Source organism: Pelobates fuscus, chromosome 4 (assembly GCF_036172605.1).
Source record: "Pelobates fuscus isolate aPelFus1 chromosome 4, aPelFus1.pri, whole genome shotgun sequence".
NCBI lineage: Eukaryota > Metazoa > Chordata > Amphibia > Anura > Pelobatidae > Pelobates > Pelobates fuscus.
In genome coordinates, this window is record NC_086320.1 from 285,614,904 (window position 1) to 285,627,134 (window position 12,231).

Below are 12,231 nucleotides of genomic sequence, written 5' to 3' on the forward strand. Positions count from 1 at the left end.
AATTACTTAAAGAAACACTATAATGTCAAGAATACTAACATGTATTCCGGACGCTATAGTCCTGATGTGGCATTTTAGGTTCCCGGCTCCCCTTTAGAGTGCAGTTTAAAGTTAACTATATTCACCTTTTTTCCCACGCCATGCCGGTCTTGCTGAGGCTGGACCCACCTCAATGGCTGAGATCATCAATCTTGATGATCTCAGCCAATCCAATGCTTTCCCATAGGAAAGCATAGGGAGGCTTTTGCTCGTGCCGCAAAACTTCAAAGTTTGAATTGATTAATTGCATCTTGTCTGATAATTGTATAATTATTATAATGATTAACTGTATCTATTCTAATAATTGTATTTAGTTGGCTACACAGCCTTATATGCTCTTGTTACAGGAACTCTATAGTGTTAGGATACAAAGCTGTATACCTAACACTACATTGTCCCTCTGCGCCTTACCTCCCCCTGGTAGATAAAGGGTCAAATAACACTTTAATCACTTACCTAATTCCTATGCTCCTGGAATTCCTAACTCTGGTGTCCCTTGATGCTCGGTTGGGCATCTACTCCGCCGGCAGTAGACAATGGGAGGAACCTAATGCACATGCGTGGCAAGTGCCGGGTGCATTAGGCCTTCTCATAGAAAAGCATTAAATCAATGCTTTCCTATGGGGCATTCGAAGATGGTGGATGTTCTCTTGCAAAACATTAAAAAGCCTTTTCCAGTTAACCAGTCAGAGACCCGAAGTATAGGATCGCATATTTATTGCAGTAGAGAGAAAAGCAGCCAAAAAATGGTTCTGAGACAGAGAGTTTGAAATGTTTCATATATGCAAGTTATCAGTTACAAACAAATACCCTTTGTTATCAATTATCGTGCAAGGAGAGTGAGGCAGGGTAATCAATAACATCTGTTGGACTTGAGTGGAAACAAGCATAGTTACAAGTGTGATATTGCTGATCACTCTTTCATATTAACTGCCACTTAGCAGACATCCGATATCAGTTGGATTATTCTGGTTTGCATTTTAGCGTTACATAGCTATATGGATATTTGCCACACGTGTCCATATTGAGTTCTGTAAACATTCCCCTTTGTCTTTTTCTCTTAGGTGGACAGAACAGAAGTGATCAGAACATGCATCAACCCGATTTTCTCAAAAATTTTCACAGTTGATTTTTATTTTGAAGAGGTGCAACGCCTTCGTTTTGAAGTTCATGACATAAGCAGCAATCATAACGGTCTGAAAGATGCAGACTTCCTCGGTGGCATGGAATGTACACTCGGGCAAGTAAGTGAATACTTGGAATATTAAAGGACAACTGTTACCTCAAAAACTATTTTTAAAACATTAATCCTTTAATCGAGTTTTGAAAGGGAATAGATTTTTTTTTTAAATGAGGTATATGTAGAAAATTAGAAAAACTCATCCCTACCTTCAGCATATGACAGGGTCTCTCAGCCATATACATAACCTTGGGTCAGACAGTGTTTGAAAACCGACAGATAGTCTCTATGGTTTTCCATGTTTTACTCCCTGCGCAGAAGCAAGGAAGACCATAGAGACTATCTGTCTGTGTTCAAACACTGTCTGACACAAGGTGCATGTGTATGGCTGAAGGATCCTGTCATAATATAAAGGAAGGGAAGAGTGTTTATAAAAAGTTTTTATATATACTTAATTTAAAGAAATATCTATTTTCTTTCAAAACCTGATGACTGTTCACTGGGTCCAGGGCCTGTGCAATGACTTCTGTCTACACAGACAAAGATACATTTTGCTGCCCCAAACATTTGTCTTCACCTGTCTGTGTAATATCCCCCTTTTTCCCCTCTTACCCATTCTTTTGCCCCTTTTGTGCACCTTTCCACCTTTTTCTTATTTGTTTTTCCTTTTTTATCCTGTTTGGCATTCGTTTCATGTTTTTGTGTTTTCATCCTAATTTTGTGTACCCCCTTGTGTCACACACTCACTCACTTGCTCTTACACACACACACACTGGTTCTTACACACACACACACTGACTCTTACATACATACAGACACACACACTGACTCTTACACACACTGACTCTAACACACACACAGGCTCTAACACACACACAAACTCACACACTGGCTCTAACACACACACACACTAACTCTTACACACACACACACACACACACTGGCTCTAACACACACAAACTCACACACACTGGCTCTAACACACACAAACACACTAACTCTTACACACACACACACACACTAACTCTTACACACACACTGGCTCTAACACACATACACAGACTTACTGATTTTATTATAGTTGCTAAACAGAGATCCAGCTGCACTGTAATAGCTTCCCTACGCTCTCCACAACAGTTTGCCGCTGGGATATGATGTCACCAGTCACTCTGACATTTTTGCGCCCCTTGGGTCAGTGCACCCTAAGGCAGCCACTTGTGCTGCCTTATGGTAGCGCCGGCCCTGACTGGATCGTATATGTATACAAACATGCAAGCAACAATATTTTGAAGAAGAAAAAAAATATTTTTACAATGCACTTCTATCTGGAATTTTGATGGGAATAAACTTATATTTTTAGGACATATGGGATCACATTAATACTGATAAGAACGATTTCTACAATGGCTGAGAAGCTGGACTTTTGCATCTATGATTCCAGTGCCCTTGTGCTGTTGTTAGTTGTCATGTGAACTCTGCATTAGACTTTAAATATTCTTCATGGCTTTAATATCTTCTTTTGTGTTAATCCACAGTGAACTTTGAGACAAAAGTAAAATACGCAGTAGAATTACTGAACAAACATTGGAGAGAGACACAAGTAGGAGAAAGAAAAATACACAGAGAAGGGGATGGACATACATACTGAGTCCACACGTTCACAAAGATGTCATTAATAAGCCATATGTACTAAAACAATATTTTACATTGCAGGATTAAAGGGACAGAGACACTGCACCCAGACCACTTCAATGAGATTAAGAGGTCTGGGTGCCTTTAATGACCCTTTAATGAAGCATCCCCACACAAAAAAGCATAGCTCTACAACTTTACAATCATAATGTAGACCAGGGTCTTGCTGCATGGACCCAGCACATTGGAAAGTCAGTAAGACTGTTTATAAGACTGATCACAATATTTCCTGTGTTCATATGAGATGTGTCAAAACTAAACTATGAATCTAGTTGCATGTGTACAGTTATAAATTTGTTGTTTTTTTTTTTTTTGCAGATGTTATAGGACTTGTCAGCACAGTATAATAGACTTTCTTTGATTTAGGCTCATACATGAATTTTTCCATGCACCAGGAGTTTTATATCTGCAATGATTTTGCCATATTATAAAGTAACAAAACTCGACATGTTGACTTGATATGAGGATTGTTTCACGTCGTTTTTTATGTACAGCTGAGATACAATGTGTGTTGCTAATACAGGAAAAACCCTATATTTAAAAGAAAGCTTTAGTTAGGTAAAACAATACATATATAAAAAAGTTATCTTTCTCAAGTGTTAATATAAACTTTTTTAAGGAATGACAGAACTGATTTACTTGCTAAATCATGATTTCCTGAAAATATGCCAGCGAATTGCAAACTGTGGCTAGACGGATACCAGCTATACCTCGCTATACCCAACAAACGCTGAAATGATCATTCAGGGTTGCTTCATCTCTTATGCAAAGGGAACTGTCCAGAAATTTGGATCTGGACTGCCCCGATGGGCATAATCAATCTGTAATACAAATAGTATAGGTACTCTCTGCAATGGCAAAAAGGAGCAAACACTTTTTGGAGACCTGACCCTGGATTAACCATAGGGCAACTATTGTTTTTTTTTTTATATCTTTAGCCCATTCTTTCAGTTCTTAAATGCTCTGTTTTTGTTTCAATTGCAAATGTAATCCCCCAAAAGCCTATCTGGCTTTTACAAAGTTTCCAATTCAGCTATTTTGTTCTAAACATGACACAATTTCCCTGGTGAATTTCTGGCAATTCATGTTTTACTGAATAGCCTTGACACATTTTTAGATGCATGAAAATTAGGCTGTTTCTACTTGTAATCTGTCATGTCTAAGCTTTGTGCTTACTAAAATGCATCATTACATGCCTCAACAAGCCCCAGGGGGTTGGTAGCCATGGTTCATAGAAAGAGTACCACTGACAGTTTAAAATATGTTTTTTTTAATATTTATTTTATTTATTCAATTTATAGCATTCGACTTAAAGAAGAAAAAAAATTTAAAAAAAAGAATACATCAATATAACTGCTTTAAACAAGGACATAGTGGTAATATATATCAATAGTGGTATTATATAACATTAAATACCTAAAGTTTCTATATGGAATACAATATTCAGTGAAAACCATCAGTTATGTATATACGTTATGTCTTACGATCACACTCTATACTTGCTTGGTAACCAGCAGCCATTATTAAGAAGCTCATACAAAGGATTTTCCACAATATAGCTGTTACATTGATAAACATAATCAATTTACAATAAAAAAAAAAGGGGGTTAAAAAAATAATAAGAATAAATTAAGTTCATGAGGCTCGACATGGGGCTTCAAAAGATCACAATCTTTGTTGTCTTATATAATGTCTATTTCTCCAGGGTAACCATAGTTTGACCAAGTTTCTAATACCAAAGAAGGGGTTTGATTCCATCCTATGCTGATAGTCTATTTTTCTCAGTAATATTATGCCATGATAATGGGATAGAAGATTTCCAAGCCCTAGCTTTGCATATTTTAATGGAAAAAAAATATGGGTCAGAAGATATTTTTGATATTTGTCTTGTGAAGGAAAACCAATATTAAAAAGGAAAAGTTGAGGGCTAATTTCTTTTATCTCCTTGAAAATAGAGTTAACAAGACCAAGCATTTGGATTTTTACGTTATTAAGCCCCTGAAATTCCCACCATATATGGTATATAGTGCCCTCCTCCTTTCCACATCTCCAACAATTCCTAGGCAGATGATATTTTATAGAGTCTAGCCGGTACCATATACCATCTATATATTATCTTTAGATGTGTTTCGTAGAGAGAGACACTGTGTATACAGCGCATAACTAGGAGTGTAGCTTTAGTCCATTCCAGAAGTGGAAAGGAATCCCCAATATCTTGTTCCCATTTAGTAAAGGAGGTAGCATTGGAGTCTTGTTCCATTGATTCTAGCACTTTAATAAATCTAGAAATCCCTCCCTTCTTTTTATATAGTACTATAAGAGGATTAACATTATGGTCCTTGAGTATAGTTCTAGATAATAGAACATTTTTAATCCTTAGATATTGAAAAAGATCTCTGGGGGGAAGATTATATTTAACCTGCATTTGTGTAAATGGGATGGGTTTAGATCCATACCATAAGTCGGAGATCTTCAGTATGCCTAGGTGTATCCAGGGTTGAACATTTATATTATCCATTGCGTGTTGTATGACCACTAATGGAACCCTATATAGTAATTTGTCTTCTAATTTCAATTTTTTATTGATAGTTTTTGAGGTATTAATCATATATATCAATATTCTATTGGAGAAATGCTTGGTGTCCAATTCACCTAGTTTCAAAATACCCATCCAAAAGAGAACAGACAATTTATATTCATCCTGTTCTAGTGTGAGCCATGATTGATTTCCCTGGTCCCTGTCTAGCCACTGTAAAAGGTGAGTTGCCATACATGCTTCATGGATTTTATCGACATCTGGAAATGCTATTCCTCCCTTCTGATAGCTCCTTCGGAGGATATCAAACGCTATCCTAGGTGGTTAATTTGCCCAAATATATTTAGAAATCAGATTTTGAAAGCTTAAAATATTTTATATACAATTCAGACATTAGGTATGTATTGCTTCTTAAATCTACTACATTTGAAATAGGCTGCATTATTCTAATAAGACATGTACACATTCATAGATTATAAATCATGTTCTACAGTGGGGATGCAGAGTTACAGAAATTACAATATCACAAATTAAATTGATTCAAAATTGAAAATCATAGAAGCATATAAATTGTTGCATGAATAACGAGAGTCCACCCATATGAAAGCAAGGAATTCCAAGGGAAAGCAAAATATTTATACCAGAGATCCTTGTGATTATACATTTAATATGGAGTAAGGTTCTCCAAACTCTGGCCTTTCAGATGTTGCTGGCTATCTATTTCATTCAAAGAATCATGGGATTTGTAGTTCAACAACATTTGGAAGGCCAGAGTTTAGAGAACCCTGATATAGAGCACATAGTAATATAAAGGATCACTATAGGGTCAGGAACACAAACATGTATTCCTGACCCTGTAGTGTTAAAACCACCATATAGCCCCCCTGGGCCCTGCATGCCTCCATAAATATAGCAAAATCTTACTGTATTCAAGCCTGAAGCTGTAACTAAAAAAAAAATCTGTCATCAGAAGTGGTAGTCTGATCCAATCACAATGATTCCCCATAGGATTGGCTGAGACTGACAAAGAGGCAGATCAAGAGCAGAGCTAGCATGATTCAAACACAGCCGTGGCCAGTGGCGTACACACAACCCATGGGGCCCCGGTGCAAAAACTGATCCGTGGGACCCCCCCGCGCGCTTACTCTGCGCGGGCTGGGGCCGCAACACATGGCAGCGGGCTCCTGGTCGCAGGGGTCGCAGGACTGCGACCCCTGCGACCGCGGTACGTACACCAGTGCATGAAGATACACAAACACAAAGGACCATTACAGACACCCAGATCACATCAGCTCAATGAAGTGGTCTGGGTGCCAGGTCCCTCTAGTTTTAACCCTGCAGCTGAAAACATAGCAGTTTCAGAGAAACTGCTATGTTTCACTGAGGGTTAATCCAGCCTTTAGTGGCTCTCATTGACAGCCGCTAGAGGAGCTTCTGCGATTCTCACTGTGAAAATCACAGTGAGAAGACGCTGAACGTCCATAGGAAAGCATTGAGTAATGCTTTCCTATCGGCGGTTTGAATGCACACGCGGCTCTTACCACGCATGCGCATTCGGAGCTGAGAGGAGGATCGGGGCGAAGATATCCCCAGCGCCAAGGGAGCTGGAGAAAGGTAAGTGCTTAAGACACACACACACACACACACACTCTCACGAACAGACGCATACACACTAGCTAACAGACACACACATTTACTGACAGACACACACTCAGTGACAGACATACATACATACACACTCACTGACAGACAGACAGACACACACTCACTCACTTACAAAACACACACTCATTAACAGACACACACAAACTAACACACTCAGTACAGACACACACAGTAACACACTCACTGACACACTCTAACACACACACTCTAACACTAACACACACTCTAACACTAACACACACACACTATAACACACACACTAACACACACACACACACACACACACACACACACTAACACACACACACTCTAACACTAACACACACACACACACTAACACACTAACACACACTAACACTAATACGCACACACTCTAACACACACACTGTAACACACACTGACACTAACACACACACAAACTCTCTAACACACACACTCTAACACACACACACACACACTAACACACACACACTCACACTCTTAACACTCACACACTGTAACACACACACACACTAACACACACACACTATAACACACACACTCTAACACACACACACACACACTAACACACACACACACACTAACACACACACACTCACACACTCTAACACACACTCTAACACACACACACAGACACACACACTCTAACACGCACACACTCACACACTCTAACACACACACTCTAACACACACACACACACACTCTAACACACTCACACTCTAACACACAGACACACTAACAGACACACACACACACTCTAACACACACACACTCACTCACACACTCTAACACACACACACACACACACACACACTCACACTCTAACACACACACACATTCACACTCTAACACACACTCTAACACACACACACACACACACTCTAACACACACACACATAAGTTTTTTTTTTAACTTTAATCCCCCCAGCCTCCTTACCTTTGGGAGTGCTGAGGGGATTCCCTGGGGTCCAGTGGGGTTGCCCGGTGGGCGGTCACCCGGCGGACAGGCTGGCGGACAGGCTCCCCTGAGTGCTTCCTCTTCAGCTCCCTCGCTCGCCACGTACTGATGCCGGAGCCGGAAGATGACGTCATATTCCCGCTCCGGTATCAGTGCAGTGCGCGAGGGAGCTGAAGAGGGAGCACTCAGGGGAGAGTGCTCCTTCACGCGCCCGCCAGCATGTCCGTCGGGTGACACCAGGGCCAGACTCGGGGGGCCCTGAGGTGGCCGGCTCCTGGGCCCCCCAGGAGAAGAGGCTGGCCACAGTGGCATACATACCGGCCAATCAGCATCTCCTCATAGAGATGATTTGAATCAATGCATCTCTATGAGGAAAGTCCAGTGTCTGCATGGGAGGAGACACTGAATGTTTGGATGCATTTTAGACAGCCATGACCCAGGAAGGATCTATAACAGCCATCTGAGGAGTGGCCAGTGAAGTTATCACTAGGCTGTAATGTAAACCCTGCATTTTCTCTGAAAAGACAGTGTTTACAGCAAAAAGTCTGAAGGTAATCATTCTACTCACCAGAACAAATCCAATAAGCTGTAGTTGTTCTGGTGACTATAGTGCCCCTTTAACCCCTTAAGGACTGGACTTTTTTTGCGATGTTGTACATTTGCGACCAGGCATCTTTTTGACACTTTTGTGGTGTTTGTGTTTAACTGTAATTTTCCGCTCTCTCATTTACTGTTCCCATACAAATTATATATTGTTTTTTTCAGGACAAAAGGGGCTTTCTTTACATACCATTATTTATATAATCTCATCTAATTTAATTAAAAAAAAATGAAAAAATATGATGAAAAATTGAAAAAAATACACGTTTTTTGAATTTTATGTGAAAAATCTTTTACTCATCTACAAAAGCGAATGAAAAAAACTGCTAAATAGATTCAAAATGTTGTCCTGAGTTCAAAAATACCCAGTGTTTACATGCTTTTTGCTTTTTTTTTTGCATGTTATAGGGCTATAAGTACAAGTAGGATATTGCGGTTTCAAAACATACATTTTTAAAATGTATCAATAGTGACATTGTAACACTGTTATCTGTCATAAATTGCTAAATAACACCCCACATGTACATATTTTTTTAAAAGTAGACAACCCAGGGTATTCAATATGGGGTATGTCCAGACTTTTTTAGTAGCCACTTAGTCGCAAACACTGGCCAAAGTTAGCGTTCATATTTGTTTGTGTGTGAAAAAAGTAAAAAACTAAATTGAACGCTAATTTTGGCCAGTGTTTGTGACTAAGTGGTTACTAAAAACGGCTGGACTTACCCCATTTGCAATACCTTGGGTTGTCTTCTTTTGCAAATGGTATGCCATCATGGGGTAATTCTCATTCCTGGGCTACCATATGCTCTCAAAGGCAACGTAACCAACCTGGCCATTTTCAATGTAAAAATATTTGACCTATATATTTGACCCTGTAACTTTCAAAAACGCTATAAAACCTGTACATGGGGGGTCCTGTTCTACTCAGGAGACTTTGCTAAACACAAATATTAGTGTTTCAAAACTGGAAAATGTATCACAACAATTATATCATCAGTAAAAGTGCTGTTTGTGTGTGAAAAATGCAAAAAAAGTCACTTTCACTGACAATATCATCGCTGTGATATGTTTTACTGTTTTGAATCACTAATATTTGTGTTCAGCGAAGTCTCCCGAGTAAAACAGTACCCCCCATGTACATGTTTTAGGGTGTCGTAGAACGTTACAGGGTAAAATACAGTGATAGCAAATTAAATTCTCTGGTCTTTCGGCCTGGGTTGGCAGGCAGGTCCCTTAAATTGCAATCAATAAAATAACTTAATTATGTCAAAATATTACCTAAATACGCACGTAGAATTTAAATATATATGCATATTTATATATTTGAAGTCTACGTGTATATTTATATAATTATTTATGTAATTTTGTATATCGACATATGAATAGTTCGCATTCTTTTTATTTATTTAAATATACATAGATATATATACAATTTCATTCTAAGTGTATTTTGATATAAATATATATATATTAATATCAAAATACAGTTAGAATAAAATTTCGTATAGATATTTTTTTTTTTTATTAACTATAACTTTAAATTTTTTTATGATTTTACAGCAGCAGGGAGACTGCCTGTCAGCACAGACAGTCCCCCTGCAGGCAGAGTCTAGGACACCTATTGTGACCATGTGGTCGCCCTGTTGGGCGATCACATGGCCCCAGGGGTCCTAAACCGCCATGGGGAGACTGTCTGGGCTGCAGGCAGTCTCCCCACACCGGGAGCACCGCCGATCGCCGCCGGGGGAACGACGGCGATCGGGTAAGTACATTTTAAATTTAGGACGGTTCAGGACCGTCGTCGGTCGGCAACGCAAAAATGCCGATGACGGTCCTGAACCGTCCTGCGTCCTCAAGGGGTTAATAGGGAAAAGAAAACGTAAGTGAGTGGAATGTGTTACATGTAGTTATCAATAAAAAAAAAAAAAACATTTCCAAGTATAGAGTGTAGGTGTCATACTTACCGATTCTAGGGCTCCACCTCACCGTTCCAGCAATGATTCATACACCACAGCAGCTCGTGTGTGTCTATTTATACACGCCCATGTCCGAATGGTTCTCCCCAGAGTTCCTGTTCAGCATATGCAAACGTAGTCTCGAATGACACAAAATCGGCAATGCTTCAGCCTCGTGTCTTCTGCCGCTACTCTTTGACGTGGTCAAATCCTAATAGAGCCACGGGTATTGACCTGCCATTTCTCATCTAAGTCGCACTGTTGTGGTTCTTGTTTAGCCCAATAGTATGTTTGTGATATTTCTGATCTCATGTTACGGATCTTGGCTGTAGTCTGTTCTCCGTATTCCTGATATTTGGCTTGTCTAATGTTTACTTTATTTCTCCTACCCTTAACACCATTAACCTTACTCTCTCTGAGCAATCAAATGTTAAGCCCAGCCACTCCAAGGTCCAGCAATACGGATTCAAGCATACGCTGTTGTAGATTAAAGTCCGTGTGTTTGGGTTCCCTTACATACACTGAATAAAATTATTAACGCAACACTTTTGTTTTTGCCCCCATTTTTCATGAGCTGAGCTCAAAGATCTAAGACTTTTTCTATATACACAAAAGGCCCATTTCTCTCAAATATCTTTCACAAATCTGTCTAAATCTGTGTTAGTGAGCACTTCTTCTTTGCCTAGATAATCCATTCACCTCACAGGTGAGGCATATCAAGATGCTGATTATACAGCATGATTATTGCACAGGTGTTCCTTAGGCTGGCCACAATAAAAGGGCACTCTAAAATGTGCAGTTTTACTGTATTGGGGAAGTCCGGCGGGGTCCGAAAACCAGTCAGCATCTGGTGTGGCCACCATTTGCCCTCACGCATACAAACACATCTCCTTCGCATAGAGTTGATCAGGTTGTTGAATGTGGCCTGTGGAATGTTGGTCCACTCCTCTTCAATGGTGGTGCAAAGTTACTGTATATTGGGAAGACCTGTAACACGCTGTCATATATGCCGATCCAGAGCATTCCAAACATGCTCAATTGGTGACATGTCCGGTGAGTTTGCTAGCCATGCAAAAACTAGGATGTTTTCAGCTTCCAGGAATTGTGTACAGATCCTTGCAACATGGGGCCATGCATTACCATGCTGCAACATGAGGTGAAGGTCACAACAATGGGCCTCAGGATCTCGTCACGGTATCTCGGTATCACGGTATGTGCATTCAAAATGCCATCAATAAAATGCACCTGTGTTCATTGTCCATAACGTTCGTCTGCCCATACAGTAACCCCACCGGCACCATGGGCCACTCGATCCACAACGTTGACATCAGCAAACCGCTCACTCACACAACACCATACATGCTGTCTGCCATCTGCCCTGTACAGTGAAACACCTCTCCAAAGTGCCAGACATCGAATGTGAGCATTTTCCCACTTAAGTCGGTTACGACAACGAACTGCAGTCAGGTCGAGACCCTGATGAGGACTACGAGCATGCAGATGAGCTTCCCTGAGACGGTTTCTGACAGTTTGTGCAGAAAATCTTTGGTTATGCAAATTGTTGCATCAGCTGTTTGGGTGGTTGGTCTCAGACAATCTTGACAT

At 40.0% G+C, this 12,231-nt stretch overlaps 1 protein-coding gene across 1 annotated transcript in view; it reads left to right on the plus strand.

The window, feature by feature from the left end:
• Positions 1-12,231, plus strand: part of CPNE4 (copine 4) — a 457,901-nt gene that overhangs the window by 197,929 nt on the left and 247,741 nt on the right. The window contains exon 3 of the mRNA XM_063452171.1: positions 1,104-1,283. Coding sequence (XP_063308241.1) covers positions 1,104-1,283 — 180 coding nt within the window. The remainder of the gene's footprint in view (positions 1-1,103; positions 1,284-12,231) is intronic.